Genomic DNA, 17,836 nt, shown 5'->3' with positions numbered 1-17,836 from the left:
TTTGGCTTCAACATTGTCACAAAAATCATATTCCTTTAAACTATTTCAAAACCCTTCTAACAAACATCGTGGTATCAGACTCTGCATCCGCCTCTCTCTGACAGGAAGACATGCACAAAAAAGAGGTTGATCTCGCGCTGGCTGTGTGTTATTTACCCGAGATGCATCTGTGTTTATCTGCATGCACGTCCTTGCTAGATCTGTAATGAGTGTTTCTATTCATATATCTGTCCCAGACTTGTGTAAGATTTTACCTGCTTGTGGTTTATCAGTAACGCTGTCAGACCTGTAACAATGTTTACAGTCATCATCAAAATGATGTTATTCAGACCCACCACCATAATCACAACATTTAGAGCGCAAACATTTTCAAACGCTTATTTTCACACCTAACAGAAGGATCCTTGCTGTGTTCACGTGTGAGCGTGTGTTGACTCATTTTGTCCCTCTATATTTGTCTCGGTGGCAGAAGATGTTGTTGTGAGTCAAGCGGCACTTGATCAAAAGCTCATTACAGAGCTAGAGAGGTGAAAGAGTGGGAAAAAATCATCTTAAGGTAGAAGAACTTCTTTCTGTAAAGTATGAAATTGCAGCAGATTGATAATCTGACTGTGGAAGTCATGAATCGACACCAGGAATCAAATTTAATCCAAGAGTAGAAGCACCTTGATGTGAAGAGCACTTAAAGGAAATACATGATTATATATATGAGCATTAAGTGGGTGCTTTGAATCAGGGATATATTATATTTAATGTCATTTTAAACATGAGAACTTTATTATCATTTCTTTTGGGTTTCATATTTGCGTATTTCAAATCACCCTGTTCGAAACAGACCATAAACAGCCCATTTTGAGTTAGTCTTTTTTTTTTTAATCCATATATGTTATTTTCAGCTCCATATAATTCATCATCACTGCAACAGTTCCCAGTTGACATTTTGCAAAAATTAATTTTCACTGAAATGTAGACATTAGCCTATATTGACCTATTAAAATCTGACAAGGGTGTTTTTCTTTCTAGTGTACATCATTTAAACATCTTTGGGCTCACTGGGAAGTCTGTTGAGTGTGATGTTAATTTTGTATGAGCTATAAACTGCAAAGACTCCAAACATACAGCAGAATATTAATAATTTATCTGTACATTGGTAGAACACTATGTTTTTGGCCAGAACAGGTATGAGCTGTAGTTTTAAAAAAAAAAACCCAAAAAGGCTACAGTCTGTGTGGCATTATAATTATGATTTAATTAATTTAATTATATTATTATAATAATAATATAATATAATAATTATATTATTATATGTCATTATAATTATAATATAATCAATTGAAATTATATCTAACTAGCCACTTGCATAGAACCTTAGGAAATTCTTTATTACTGATGAAAGTTATTACTATGAGAATTATCATAATGAAATAAATGCCCACTGCATACAAAACATATCAATGCTGAGGGACAATTATTGTTGGCAGGTTATATTTAATACAATGTACTAAATTGTATAATGTGCAGTATTCAGAGCTGAGTATTTGGCTCTGATGTGACTATGACGTGCTGTTGCCATTTCAGTGCCTTGGACAGCACAGAGGAACGCTTGGCAGAATACCAAGGGCCATATGCACACATATACGCACATATGCACGCACACACACACGTAGGTGTGTATACCTATGTAATGGGAATTTTCTACACCTAATTCTGAATTTAACTCCAACATAAAACTCAGTAATCATGAAGAAATGGGTTTACCCTTTCATTTTTAAAAAAAAAAAAAACTCAGTTTAAAAAAATGGCTTTTATAAAAATTACTTTGCGCACACACAAACACACTTGTCTTACTGTCCTTGTTAGAACCTTCCTTTGACATAATGCAGATAATTAATGCGATGCCTATGTTTTTCTTCCCCATTTTCCTCCAAATTTGGACATCTATCAATTCCCACCCACCAGCCAGCTCTTTCCCATCATAGGATAGCTGTCAAACAAGGAGGGTGAAGGCTAACACTTGCTTCTTCTGAGACATGTGAAGCTAGCTAAATGCATATTTTCAAACTGCTGCTCAAGCTGAGACACAGGATGGCATAGCACACACTGGAAGGAAAGCACTACCTGCCCTCTTCCACATACATGAGCTCAGAGAGGCCTGTGATTGGCTAGTGTCTCTTTGACTGACAGGGGAGAAAGAGTGTGCCATCCTTCCCACACAGAGACGTCTGGCCACGGATAGCTGTGGCATTGTTGGGATTCAAACTCACAATCTCCCAGAGATAGAGCGAACACTTTCCTTTTGCACCACTCAGGAGCCATGCCTTCTGTTTTTAAGTCAAACATTCTTATCTATTTGGCTCCCACCAAGAAAAAAACCATGCCCACATCTACACATACGTTTTCTGCTGTACATACTGTATGTATGGACTGATTTAGGACAGGTGTGTTGAGTGTGTAACACTGTGGACTGTGTCTTTTTCCATTATTGATGTCGGTCATCAAACTCTCATTCCCCCCCATTAGCTCCACTTTAGTCTTCATAAGTGATGCCTGGCTTCAGTGTCGATTTAACAGCCGGCTATAGAGAGCAGGTTAAGTGCTCCAGGATGAAAGGCGCTTGAGTCTTGATCACATGTCTTCAGCTTCTGCCTCATCAGCTCTTTTCATCTGCGTCATCATACATCTCCTTCTGTCACCATCTCATCCTTTCTTCTTGCTTCCTTTTTTTAACAGCCTAGCTTTATCAGCTACCTTCCTGTGCTCATTATGACAGCGACTTTCTCCTTGTTTCATGCTCGCTGCGTGTTCAAGGCTGACGTAATCAAAAAGAAATTACATTCAAACTCAGGCAAATCTAAAGCAATCTCCAGGAAACGTGTAAGTGTGTGTGCGTGTCATATCTGCCAATAATGATGTGTCTATAGGATTAGGTGTGTGTGTGTGTTCGTGTGTGCACGCTTTGTCTTGAGTATGCAGCAACACCTTATTTGAACGGTACTTACTTTGGGCCTTCTTAGCACATCCATAAGCACTGCACGCATTTTTAATGAAGAAATACTGGCAAATTTATGTACGTCTTATGTTTAAGCCCATGATATTACTTTATCTTGAAAGAAAATGAAAGGAACGAAGTATGAAAACTCCTTAATTATTATTATGGGTCATCTGTTTGACACTGTTGTTGGAGTGTATTTAATGTATCTACTTTATATTTTTACTGGAGCTTGGAATTGAATACTCTTCTGCTGAATTCCTGGTGGTTTGTTTCCACTGAAGGCTATTATGAAGCACCACTCCAATACAACTCTACTTATTTATGAATCCCATATGCTAGCCTAATGAATGATTCTAATACCCTCAAACTAAAGAGGTAAAAAAAATGTACATTTATAACCCGGATGTAAAACACTATGTATAACCAGGATCCTATGTGCTATGAATGTACAAATTATTATTCTGTGTAATGATTAAAAAAAAATTACAGCAAAACTCTTCATCAGTTCACACATAATGTCCCGTAAATCAAGAAAACATCCCATAAGTATAATTGAGAGCCGTTCTCTCTTCTCAGTGTCACGTAAAGACAAAGTCGCATAAAACTGCTAATGATTTTGGCCTGTCATAAATTCGCCAGTATTTCTAAATAAAAGATTTATTCATAGCTTCTAAATGTGTTTTAAAGGCCCTACGTAAATAGGGTTTAAATAAAGTGTTACCAACTACACCAATGCTGTTTTCTAGTTATCATGTTTGTTGACATATCTCTGCAGTTCAGGCAGTGAGAGAACACACTGAGTGGGAGACAGATTAGTTGACAGGATGCTTTTCATGGTTAATTCATCTCAAAACAAAAGCTAAACTTTCTGTGTGTGTGTGTGTGTCTGATGATGTCAGGCTTATGTCAGTACACAAGACTGCTTCTTTTTTTCCAAAATTGCTGAGCACATCTCCTTGCATCTGACTAGCACAGTGGTGGCTCATCCACAGGGGTAGGTTGGGTAGAGTCCGAGCATTTACATCAGCCGTTCAACAATTATTAATCTTCAAGTCCTTGTTCACAGCTCCACACATTCTAAATTCTCTTAAAATACTAGATGCTTGTTTTGAGTGACCAGTGTTTTACAAAAAATGTTATTTGACAGATATAAGTCAACTTCCCCTTGATTTGATCATAGTTCTAAATGATGCACAATCATGGGGCAGCATGCGCATCGCCCCGCTTAGCTTCCATAGAGTTATTATTGCATCTATAGTGGTCAGCAAGTGCTGAAGAGGTCCGTAGGGGCAGCGTTTTCTCTGCCCCGTGCTCGCTTTTCAGTGGAGGAGCAGTGAACCGACAGCTACTGACAAGGTTGCTAAATTGATGTAGTTTAAAACTACACCATGGCCACCAAGATCTTGTTTCCTAGCAAAAAATCACAATTAAATTTCCACAAAAAGGCAAAGTGTAAGTGCAGACACTGTCTCTGTGATGTACAGAAGCTGAAACCTGAAATCTGTAAATCCTGGTTAATGATATTACCTCAAACACAGTTTAGATCAAAACAGGTTTTAGTTCAACCGTGTTCTAGGTAATATCATTATGCAGGGTTTACAGGTTTCAGCAAAATTTCCAGTCAAACTACATCTCAAAAACTCTCAACTGTCTGTTATAGGGTTACTTTAAAAATTCACAAGATTGCAGCCTATAGCATAAGACATTTGTGTTAGCCTTTCGACCTAAATTTGTTTGACACTTCATTATTACACAACACTATTAATGTTGGTTTCCCTACTAAATCTATAGAGAACACCCCCTCTTTCACTTCCTGTGTAAACGATGACCTTCTGAACTCTGTGTGTGTGTGTATGTTCGTGTGTCTGTTTATAAGGGATGGTACAGGCTATGGGTAGGCGCACACTATTGAACCTGTAGATAATGATGGTATTGATTTGTACCTTCCGGTTAATGCTAAAACGTCATGCAAAATCTCATGTGTGTGTTTTTGTGTGACCTTGTTTAGACACCTTCTGGTTTTTGATTAAAAAAATTTCCATGTTTGTCCATTTGTACTATAACAAAAAAACCAAAGAGTGCAATATGTCCTCCTTCTAAAAGGCCCGTTTCTTCTAACACAAACCGTTCCCAAAGCTTCTGGTGCTTCTGCTGTCTTTTTGCACTTCACCTTTGTTTCACAAACATTTATTTTCACCTTTGTTCAAACAACATGCCTAATTTTTCTGCCAAGATGGAAATCTGCTGTTATTTGAATATTTATAACTCTTTCGCAAAATACCTTCTTTTTCCACTGCACATTTATTTTCTCAAAAACCATTTGAACTTGACTCTCACAAACACACACACACGTGGATATGGGTCAGGGACGTGAAGTGCAAAATTGCCATTCAGAAATGCATATAATATGATTCTAATGTCAAATTGTTCAAATAATGTCACAATATACATACAAATTCATCTTTGTGGCATATTTTTAAGAATGTTGCATGTTAAGCTTTTAGGATATTAAACACACCTGCTTGTTTACCTATCTACCTGCATATTTTTCTCACATAAAAAAAAATGCTAGTTTATCTGCTCCTAGATAGATAATAACTATACAACAGATAGATAACGAATAAACTGGTGACTCAGTGTATGCGTACATCACTCTCACACAATTACACAAAAAACATAATTCAGAATAGTCTTTATTCATGTAGTGGACTGCAATGGTCCAATATCCAGAGGTGTCCGGCATGAAATATAATATACTGTACCTTTTAATGTTGAGTTCAAATTGTTTATTGCACTGAGGTAAATACTGCATCATATCAAGCGAAATATCATAAGTACTGATATATCGCTTGGTATTTAGGTGTGAATGACATCAGCTTCATGTGTCATCATTAGTCAGAGAAATGTATAGACAGAAGGAAAGGCAGCATGGCCTCTAAGTTATTTACATTCACATTTATGGTATTTGGCAGATGCCCTTATCCAGCGCAACTTACATTAAATAAGTTATAAACGGTCTGTTCATACACAAGACTCTAGTGATCAGACTTCTCTGAGTTTGCACACTAGATCTGTCTAGATCATATTTTAGTAACAGATAATAGTAAAAAAAATGTCTCTCTAGATCCATGTTTTTTTTTTTTTCAAGCTAAACACCGTATGTTATTGATCAGTCGCCCACTTCACACATTCCTCAGGGTTAGTGTGATGGTGAGAGATAGCAGAGTGAGTGATGCTGTACTACAGCTCCTCAGCAGGAATGTAGAGTTAAGGGCATGTAGAAGTCTCTATGATACACAGTGTTTAAAGGATGCACAGTCTTGTCTAAACCTCAGTCTGGAGTTGAGAGAGGTTTATGTTATGTCAGTTATTCGTGAGCTCTTGGAGAAGTGATGTATGTATATTGGAAGTGTACAGAGTTCAGGGGAAGGGCAGGGGAAGGAATTACAACTGGGGAATATTTGTGCATTTGGTGAACTGTGAAGGGATTAAAATTTGGAGATTTGTGATTATGAACATGAGAGACCTGATTAATGCCATATTTCTTAATTCTTTATAACATATATAACATACTGTATGTTGGCACATTGGGTCTTTGGACAGTAAAAATAAACAATAAGTAATTATTCAAGAGGCAAAAAGTTTGTCTCTTGAATAATCATCTCTAGAGGATGTAGTAAATGAATTTTGGAAACGTGCTTTTGGATTCCTTAATGTTTATGTGATTTATATTTACTTCTGTGAGTTGAATTTCACCTGTGCTCTAATGACTTTGCACATTAACATGCATAATCTGTGTGTGTGTGTAGGTGTGGGTATGCAGGTGGGCTGGTTTGGGTACATGTACACAATTTCTTAGGGAGTTTTTAGTAGAACATGTGGCATTACTTCGGAGAATCAGTCTCTTGGGACCAAGTGCACAGGCCCATTATGCAAATTTTATATGAATATTGAATATTGTGTTGTGTCAGTGTGTCCAGGTGTACACCCGTTTACAATTATAATTCTCTCTCTCTCTCTCTCTCTCTCTCTCTCTCCTCCATTCAGACAAACATTCCCTTCCTGCAGAACGTTTTGGGTAATAATCAGTTTCTGCACAGCACAGTGGACACACAGTTTATCGATGAGAATCAGGACCTGTTCAACCTCAAACCCACGCAGAACCGTGCACAGAAACTCCTGCATTATCTGGGTTAGTGTACATGGCTTTATTAGCGTCATAATCTTCTCTAAAATAAAGAAAATTATTCTCTGTTGTCACTTCATTCGTTTATTTGTAGGACTATGAGTTTGTGTGATCGTTAAGCGTATATGTATGTTTTCTGCAGGACATGTGATGGTAAATGGGCCGACGACACCAATCCCAGTCAAAGCCAAGCCTTCTACCACAGACCCGGTCATTCCTCCTGTCCCTCTAGGTATGACCACACACACACACACACGCACATACACACACACTATACTACTTTAGTTTGTTTTACTACTTTCCGCCACATAAGACATCATATACAGTAGTAATCAATAAAGTTTTAAAATAATCAAAACCAGATACTTCTAGCTGAATGTATATTGTGGACTTCTGTCATGCTTTTGGCTTTCTTTCAGTTAAAACAGACTGTCTCAATTAAACAGGTGCTAGAGTGCAAATGCCTTTTCCTGACTAGAATATTATTTAAGGGGTAATCACTAGTGTTGGCCTTATAGCACATGTATATAAGTATTAAGGGGAGTTTCCCACTCAGAGCCCAACTACTGGGCGGACATTATTGTAATGCACCACCTATTCCCATTTATCAAGGCTGATAGTAATTACTGACTTTGTCATTGCATGTGCTATTTAATGTCTCTAACAAATGGTTGTTTTTATATTGATGGCTACAGAAAGAGAAAGTATGTTCAAATAATTAATGTTCAGTTACCAATGAAACCATTTGGAACATAGTTTCTGCTACGATACACACAAAAAAAAACTTTGCACTCTTACTTCCTGGATTCTTGTTCTCCAGTTCTAGGTTAACATCTGCAAGGTGTTTAGAATTATACATTTTCCGAAACAATCTTGATACACTTAATGTGATTAAACATGGATTTTTCATTATTGCACTGTTTCCAAATGTACCTGGTGAGGGAAGAGGTGCAAAAGACACAATTCACAATATGTGAACAGAAAGGACAAAACTCTTTATATATTCAGGTTGGTGTGATTTAAAACCACTAGTAACATGTAAAGGCACAATACTCCAAATCTGCCTGGTTATGCAGGTTTATATATTCCACCAGCCATATGTGTCTTATTAGGTTACCTGTTAAATTGGACACGCCCACCTGCAAATTTGGTCTCTAGGACCTTGATTTTTTTTTATTATACTGACTGGGTCTATGATGGATGTGTGTTACAAATCAGAAAAATAACTCAGTTTACATGATTAACACCTCATTTTACAGTTGTATGCAAAAGTTTGGGTGCCCCTGGCCAAATTACATATTTAATTGATTTTTTTAAGTGAAAAGAAGTAAACACATTTCTACAAAATACTTTTCTGCAAATCCTAATGCACAGTTTATTTAAAAAAAAAAAAATTAGCTTCTGCAGAGGTTGTGTTTAATTATTTGACTTCAAAAATCTTTTTTTTTTTTTTTTTTGCCAAACCTTTGCATACAACTGTGTGGGTTTTCCCAAGAAAAGTAGGGCATTTGTAGACAAATTGCAAAATATATGTCTATCAAATCACCAAAGTCACTTGAGGAATTGAGATTGAGTGTACGAATTAATACCATCAAAAAGAATGTATAAATTTTGCAGAAGCCTGTTTTTGTCATACGTATAAACCCATTATTTTATTATTTTTAAATTTCTTGAAATTACTTCTCAGTATCTCAAAATAATGAGAAAATTTCTTATATGAAAAATATGAGAACTGAGAAATTGAATATGACCACAGTAAAGCATGTTTTCATATTTAATGCATTTAAAGAGCCTTTTGAAAAGATTTTTTTGCATATACTATATTAATAGATATCACTCTTAATGTATGTTTGCACTATTTTATTTTAATTCATATCGTATTTTGAACACGTTACACTGCCCTTAGCCAGAGTTATACTTGAGTAATTACACATACATGTGGTAATTTTCAGCACCTTTTAGAAGTGAACATTTATCACGTACAAAAAATCTAATTTAAGCTAATTTATCAAATTCTTCTTTTTAAAATCACCTGCACACTCATTAACTGTTTTGCACAATTTATCTGATTGCACATGCCCTTAGTAAATACTGAGCAATTGTTAGTTGCTTTGTCCTAGGTTTGAGCCAAGGAATAATTAGCAGCACTTATATTAAATTTGATTTTAATATTTGATTTCTTTCAGGTTCTTAGAATAAGTACCACTTTCAGTCAGGTGTAGAGCTGTACACAAAGACAAAGTGAAATTAAACAGTTCTAGTGTTACAGAAGTGCACATATATGAGAAGAGAACAATCCTACTGCCAATTGTAAATTTATATTCTATCCTCAGTGAAACGTGACCACTGTGAATATATTTGGAGCAAATCAAATGAGGCTTCGTTTCTGAGGAGACAAAGCCTCAGTTAACAATGTAGCCTGCAAAAAAGCCAGAAAAAGAGAACTTATTCTAAACACATCCTGTTTAACCTGACTTATGTTTAGCAACACTCCTGCCTTTACACACACACACACACATCCCCACAAGTCTGGCTGAATGACAGTGGGCTACTCCTCCTCTGCTCCCAGCCCGATGGATGATATAGGTCTAATCCTTGGCATTTCTCCCTCTCTCAGCCTGATGCAAGAGAGGAAGCATCCATGTTAGAAATCTCATTACAGAGGTTTAGGTTTGAGTTACATACCATCCTCTACAGTGTTTATATGTGCCTGTTATCTATACACACTGAATTTGTATTTTGTGTGTGTATTCTTGGCTTGGGTACGTTTTTAGTTTGCTTACTATGTGGAAGTATGAAAGTGTGTGTGAGTCTCTGTTTGTCTCACATTCTGTAGGTCTATATATGTGTGTAGGTGTGTGTGGATGTGTTTAAGTGGGTCACATCTGTATTGGGTATAACCCAATGCCTCTGGGATACTCCCAAGTCCCACTTAGTCTGTGTGTGTGTGAGAGAGAGAGAGAGAGAGAGAGAGGCATGTCACAAAGCATTTTAAACAGATTTTGAGTGCTTTACTTGCTTCCATGTAACGTAAGCAGCGCTTACTTCTGTGAAAGGTATGTAAAAGTGGAAAATTCCACCACTATCACATTTTATTATTTTCTAATTAGAGTGTTCATATGCACATGCTTGTGTGTCAGTACCTGCGAGAAATCTGAATACAATCTTATATAATTTATGCATCAACATGCATAAAGTATTGGTGTATGTACTGTATTGGTGTATGTACATAGTTCAGTAATAAATATTGTGTGTGTGTGTGTGTGTGTGTGTGTAGGAGAACCTCCTGCAGGTTTCCGTGAGGTCCTGTTGAAGGAAGGTCCTGAGGGTTTTGCCCGAGCAGTGAGACAGCATCGGGGTTTGCTCCTGATGGACACCACTTTCAGAGATGCTCATCAGTCTCTGCTGGCTACACGTGTCAGAACACATGACCTGAAAAAGATCGCCCCGTACGTCGCACACAACTTCAGCAATCTCTTCAGTGTGGAGAACTGGGGAGGTGAGGAGGATGTCTTTCATTCACTGAGTCTATAATATTATTATCTTCTGACCTGTTCAAAATGGATAAAAAAAGTATGGTGTGCCTTTCATGCATAAATAAGAAATTGTTAGTGTTGGCAAATAGCTGTGGTATAAGAAGGACAAAACACAACACATTTCCCGGTTGTTAATTATTTTCCTAAAACAGCATGCCCCATAATGTTTTGTTCACAAAAATACAGATTTAGCTACACACTACAGGCTCCTGTTATTTTTTCAATTACTTATCTAACTGGTTTTTTTTGGCCTTATAGTTTTGTCAGTTGCTTAGAGCAAAAACATTCATGTATACTAGGAAGCTGTGAGCTTAACTGACAAAATATGTCACAAGTAAACAACAGCATGCATTTAAGATACGATGCGAACATGATGAAATGTCTTTAGAGCATCACTGCTTCCAAATTCTTAAGTGAAAGTGGTGCAGTGAATTTATTTAAATATTTAAATATATATATATATATATGTATATGTCAGAGCCAGCTTCAGCCACAAGCACTTCTAAATATTCGATAATATTCAGCGTGGCATGAAAACATAATTGTTAACGGCAACATCAAATAAAAGGATGTCATTTAATCATGGATTGTGACTGCAGCTCATGTATGACATGCCCAGATATGAGAGGAGCTGAGAGAAGATAACAGAATATCAGTGTTATCACTGTAAAAAAGACTCAGTCTGTCATCTGATACAGAACAAAGCAACGAGTTAACAAGGCATAACTGCTATATCTCACAGCAGCATGATAAATCAAAATTAAAATACAGTGCCTTCCAGCATCTTCTGACAGCGCGGTCCATTACTGGTATCTTTGTTGTATACCACGGAAATCTGCATTAATGAAAAAAAAGATGAATGTGAGGCAGATGGAGAGAATGTTATATTTCATTTGCAGGTATTTTTGGGCTTATACTTTTTATATAAGGGAATTATAGCACTTTTATTGTCTATAACTTCCTTTTATATAAGCTCTAGCAGCTAGGAGTGTAACGTTTAATGTTTGATGCTTCTGGTTGTGTTGCGTAAGGACACAGAGCTGTGAATGTGTAATCCTGGGCCTTATTCGCTCTTGTGTTTTGTTTTTTCTTTGCCAGTAGCTTTTGATTGTGCCTTTACATGCTTGATTTATTGACAATTGACTCAGAAATCAATTTCAAGTAGTTAGGTTGTGCTTTTCCACCTTTTCTTCTGACAGTTTCCTGTTGTCACGTTGCATGTTTTGAGTTACTGTGTTTAATGAGGCTGAAGCCATTATCCTCCACAAAGACAAAGGCAGTGTAGTGTCTCTGTACACATCTGTGTGCCTTTAATCTTTTGTTCATCCATTAAAATGAGTGAAACAATTATAACAAAATGGTTAAGAAGGTTTCCCATTATTACATACTAATTGTTATTATGAATATTTTATACCAATTAGTTAATTTCAATTTGAAAGTCTAACACTGTTGAAGAACAATTAAAGTTTTGGTGATTACAGTCAGAAGTCTAAAGACACTGCTCATTTGCTAGTAACTCATCTGAAATGCTATTTTTATGGTTGGAAATGAACATTTTTGGCCCAAAAATGTGATGATGCTAGAGCCTATCTGAACTATTTGGACCCTTTCTTAGAGCAAACACAAGACCAAAAACTGTATATTCCTGCTTTGAAGAACAGTCATAAAATCCTGTACCATTTCTTACACAGCTTTTTCAATGAGCAGTATGTATTTCAACCCAATTCAACACACATTTCATGAATAAACAGCACAGTTGTGTCTAATAAAATGTCTAATAATAAATAATAAATAAAATGTCTAATGAATCAGGCATTTGCCCTAATCAAGACATGGAGTTGGCCGATACAAAAATGATGTCCTAGAGTCTCATATATGTGGGTTAACACCCACAAAAGGACAACAAAAATGCATTTTTAAAAAAAAAAAACAGTGCACACAAAAAGGGGATGAGAGAAACGGATTCAATTGGATGATTAACCACATCTTTTGATAATGTATTCATTGAGTCACTTCATACAATTAATTCAGTTCAATTCAATTTTATTTGTATAGCACTTTTAACAGTAGACATTGTCACAAAGCAGCTTATAGATATCCTTTATACAGATATAAGGATGTAATTTATTCTTAGATCCCTTATGAACAAGTGACAGTGGCAACAAACAAATGATATGAGGAAAGAACCAGACTGAAAAGATAACTCATCCTATTCTGGGATACACGTATTGAAAGGATGTTCAGTATGAGCCTAGTGTGAAGAAGACTTCTGGTATAAGCACAGGACAGCTCAGTGCTGATGGTCATGAGAATCCTGAACATATGTCTGTCATATACATGCAGCAACATAATTTTTGCACTTGCATTATGAACATGAAAAAATTGTACTGTAACAATAAATAAATTGTACTGTGACGACAAATCCTGTCTACTCTAATTTAGGTAAGTGTTACTTTTACCACCGTGTGCACTTGAGAGCAAAATATTTGCTGTGTGTGAATGTTCCTGAGCTTAAATCGAGTATTTTAACATATGCTTCTGTCTCTGTACCTCTCCCTGATTTCTTTGTAGGTGCTACATTTGATGTGGCTATGCGCTTCCTGTCAGAGTGTCCATGGCGAAGACTGCAGCAGCTGAGAAAACTATTACCTAATGTGCCTTTCCAGATGTTGCTAAGAGGAGCTAATGCAGTGGGTTACACCAACTACCCTGACAACGCCGTATTCAAGTACAAACATACACACATGCAAGCATTCAACATTGCAAAGTCAAAGTATACACAAAAATAGCCTTTGTGTAATGTACTGTACATGCAGGGGCAGGATGCAAGTGCATAAAATTAGTGGCTTTTTTATTCGGGTGAATTTGATACTTGTAGTCATGATCCACAGCACAGGTCAAATCACAAGCAGGCAGCATTAAAAGGGCAGATTCATAATCTAGAAAACAAGCGAGAGTCAAAAACAAGAAATACAGAAAAAAGGAAAACATTTACATTTCTGGCATTTGGCAGACGCCCTTATCCAGAGCGACCTACAATAGTGCTTCGAGGTCTATCAAAAATACATTCTGATACTGGCTCACTAGGTCACAAACTAGGAATACCATCAGTCCAAAACTCTGTTGGGGAGGTGCTTTTTGTGAAAGTGCTAACTTAAGTACTTTATGAAGAGGTAGGTCTTTAGACGTCATTTGAAGACTGCCAGACAGCTGTTCAGACATCTAGGGGAAGTTCATTCCACCACCTTGGTGCCAGAACAGAGAAGACTCTCAATGCATGTCTTCCTTGTACCTTGAGTGATGGTGGGACCAGTCGAGCAGTGCTAGAGGATCAGAGGGAGCGTGGTGCTGTGCGAGGTGTGATAAGTGCTTTGAGATAAGTGGGTGCTGGTCCGTTTTTGGCTTTGTAGGCGAGCATCAGTGTTTTAAATCTGATGCGGACAGCTACAGGAAGCCAGTGGAGGGAGCGCAGCAATGGGGTGGTGTGGGAAAGGCTCATAATTAATGTAACACATGCATTGTAACATTGATGAGACTTAACAATGAGACAGTGATACAGTAGGGAATAAACAGACCAATCAAGGGCGAAACATAGAACAGGTGAACACAGTCAGGAAATAAGCCAATAGTAAAACAGTGGTGAAGACAGGACCAAAGCCAAACCAAAAACACATGCCACAATAAAAGCATCAGCAATGCAGGTCATGCTGGGTAATGCACCATGCACTGAGGTTATTTGTGACACTGTAATAGAATTTGAAGTGGTAAGACAAAGAAGCTGCATCATTCCCATGTGTCCCAACACTTTCTGTATTATTTTAAAATTGGTAGCTTAAAGAATTACAATTCTTCAATTCTTCTACAAGTCTTTACAGAATAAGGCTTGGTGCAGATTCATATATTATGACCACAAGAGCAAAGTTTATTCCCTCTCCCTGTTACTGAAACATGTATGTACCAAGTCAACATGATCTCACACTTCCAAATCTGTAAAAATTCATACAACTCAGTTTGTATAAAAAGGGTCATGGTTAGGTTAAATGCTGTGTCCTTTGTGATGAATTCATTTCTCTGAAAATGAACAAAATCCAACCACATTGCTCTTGCTTATTCAAAATCCTATGAATTCATATATATATATGAAATCAGGTTCCTCAAGTATTACATTACACTATTCTCTTGTCCACATATAATGGATATTCTTATGTCATGTAATATCCTTGCTCTATTCATACTCTCTCCATCTCCCTCTGTCACACACACATGGATATTATGACTGTATGAATTGGCCATTAACTTTTCCAGAGAGTGATTAGCAGTAAACATAATCCTGAAACATGTCTTTTCATCACTGACTTTTCCCACTTGGCCTCTTGTGCTCTTTTTACATCTGTGCCAGAACAAGCATTATCCATTTTTTACCCCGTTTGTACTCAATTACTATTTTTCAAGGCCAGAATTTAATGCACCTGTACTGAGGTGGGTGTGAGTGGCACAAAATCCAAAATGCTCTAGTGCAGTGTGATTTTCAAAACCAGAGAAGACTAAAATTACTTACATTAATATGTGAATGTTGTCACTGATGTCACCTTGAAAAGTCATCTGATACAGAACACAGCATCAAGTTAACAAGACATAACTGCTGTATCTCACAGAAGCATGAAATGTAAAAGGTATGACAATCAAAATCCACTGGTGTAGTCAGATTTTCAAAACATGTTTGGACTAAAATTGTGTATGCATGTAACAGGTCAGACTCAGGAGATGTGTTAGCATCCATTGTTTATTAAACACATCCAAAGTCATAGTCACTATAGGGTTAAGGTCTATACCAGTAAACATTCAAAATAGACAAAACCAGACAGGGATAATCAAAAAGCGTAAAAGGTCAAAACACAGGCAAGGCCAAAACAAGTTCACAAGGCTCAGAACTCATTTTAGCACATACGTACACAATGGCAAAACAGTATTTCCTGCCCTTACATCCTCTATTGATGCCACCCCACTTCAGTGTATATGGGCTACCTCAAGCAGCTACTAACTTATTCCAAACCAAGTGAATTATTTTATATGTACCAACTAAGAACTCAGTTGAAGCTTCTAAACGTGATGCTCTTGACACGTCTTTGACATCTCTACGTTTAGGTTTTGTGAAGTGGCAAAGGAGAATGGTATGGACATCTTTCGGGTATTTGACTCCCTAAACTACCTACCTAACATGCTGATGGGAATGGAGGCTGCTGGCACAGCTGGAGGTGTGGTGGAAGCAGCCATCTCTTACACAGGAGACGTCTCTGATCCCATGAGACAGAAATACTCACTGGAATACTATCTGCAGCTAGCAGAGGAACTTGTGAAGGCGGGGACGCATATACTGGCTATAAAGGTAACGTGTGCATGTGGAAATGTAACAGATGTAAGAGATGTACACATATATACATACTATGACATGAAACAGGCAATGCAGTGATATTGAGAGTCTCTCTCTAGGACATGGCTGGTTTGTTAAAACCTGAGGCAAGTCAATTGCTGATCACAGCTCTGAGAGATAGATTCCCAGAAGTTCCCATCCACGTACACACTCATGATACAGCAGGTGCAGGTGTGGCGGCCATGTTGGCATGCGCTGAGGCGGGTGCTGATATCGTAGACGTGGCAGTGGACTCCATGGCTGGCATGACATCTCAGCCCAGCATGGGCGCTATAGTGGCCTGCACCAAAGGCACCAAACATGACACTGGTGAGTGAGATACCTGTCAATGAAATCAGAGTTTTTATGAGTTATTACATTAAAATTAAGTCAAAGTTTGAGTCAGAAAGCCTGTGACTGTGAACGATCACTCAGAAATGGCTGAAAATAAGGTTTCTTTTTCTATCAAATTACTGGGTATTGTGAAGTTTATTATGTATCTAATGCTGAAGAATCTGATAGGTTTATGTCAGGAGGAGCTTGTGTAGGGGTCATATAGCTTTATGAACGCCAGCAGTATGTTATTGTATATTTTAACCATATTGATCTGCCTCTGTAGCAGTGATGTGCAATTCCCTGACTATATACATAATCCAAAAAGAGACATCTCGTTTCAGATCAACCTCTGAAATTTCAGACTTTTTGAACACTATGGTAAAATAAAGATCAGAGATGATCAAAATAAAACTAGGAACCAGGTAGTATAGATTTCAGATGCTTTAAGGCAAAAGATATAAGAATATAACAGACAGAATATTACAGTATAATGTCCTGGGAACTGGAAAGAGAAGTAAAACATAGCTGAAACACAACAGGAAGACAGCGTGAGTACATTTAAGCCCTTCGGAATAAATAAAGAAGCAGAGAGAACAGGTAGTATGTATCCAAAAATCAAAAGGAAATACCGAGTTTCATCTGAACAGATATTTCTTCACTCTCATATTAGATAAAAAGCAGAAACTTCTGTGATTTTAAATGAAATCTTAATATATACTGTGAAGTACTCTTATAAAAGCAGCTGGTGGCTTGTGTTGCTAAATTGGCCCTCTGATTATGAGATGTCTTTCCAGTAGAGATTCACTGCAAAACCAGCAGGAAGTGTTTTACAAACTGAAAGACACTTAAAAAAAAAAAACGGTAGTCAGATTAATTGTCAAACCATCACTACCATCCTCTTTCCGCTGAGCACAGTGCTGTTAGACACAGCTCCAAAGCAAAACTACAGCGATCAATACACTCTGCAGGAGTAAATTTAACACAGTGGGCATTTATTTAATACTGCCGATTTTACTGTGTATGAAATTGTGAAACAGGATTTGTGAGGGTCATCAAATGCCTATTTTCAAGAGTGGAGCCAAAGACTTGGGCGGAATTTTAATGGTCAACATCTATCAAAAGGGTGCAGGGGTTGAAGCTGCACTTGAAACATTTTTAAAAGGTTTTTTCATACCCTAAAATATTGTCTGAAAGGGGATAAAATGAAAACGCTCTAAATCTGACATGTTCTTTGAGCAACAGAGAAAAAAGAGGTAGAAGGAGGATTTCCTCCTCACACCATTGTCACTGCATGAAGACTGGCCCACCACACACACTTTTCACTGGGTGTGAGAATCTTCACACAGCTCCAGCTGAGATAAGACACAGTCTCCCTG

General features: G+C 37.4%; 1 protein-coding gene across 2 annotated transcripts in view; it reads left to right on the top strand.

Annotated features, from left to right (window-relative positions):
* pcxb (pyruvate carboxylase b) overlaps nucleotides 1–17,836 on the top strand; it is a 202,602-nt gene that overhangs the window by 148,695 nt on the left and 36,071 nt on the right. For both annotated transcript variants that reach the window (XM_053233022.1, XM_026936435.3), the window contains exons 11-16: nucleotides 7,040–7,184; nucleotides 7,321–7,410; nucleotides 10,456–10,677; nucleotides 13,286–13,442; nucleotides 15,860–16,100; nucleotides 16,205–16,454. In XM_053233022.1, coding sequence (XP_053088997.1) covers nucleotides 7,040–7,184; nucleotides 7,321–7,410; nucleotides 10,456–10,677; nucleotides 13,286–13,442; nucleotides 15,860–16,100; nucleotides 16,205–16,454 — 1,105 coding nt within the window. The remainder of the gene's footprint in view (nucleotides 1–7,039; nucleotides 7,185–7,320; nucleotides 7,411–10,455; nucleotides 10,678–13,285; nucleotides 13,443–15,859; nucleotides 16,101–16,204; nucleotides 16,455–17,836) is intronic.

This window comes from Pangasianodon hypophthalmus, chromosome 4 (genome assembly GCF_027358585.1).
Source record: "Pangasianodon hypophthalmus isolate fPanHyp1 chromosome 4, fPanHyp1.pri, whole genome shotgun sequence".
NCBI classification, from domain to species: Eukaryota; Metazoa; Chordata; class Actinopteri; order Siluriformes; family Pangasiidae; genus Pangasianodon; species Pangasianodon hypophthalmus.
Note: the sequence above shows the minus strand (reverse complement) of the source record. Positions and strands in the feature narration are given on the sequence as shown.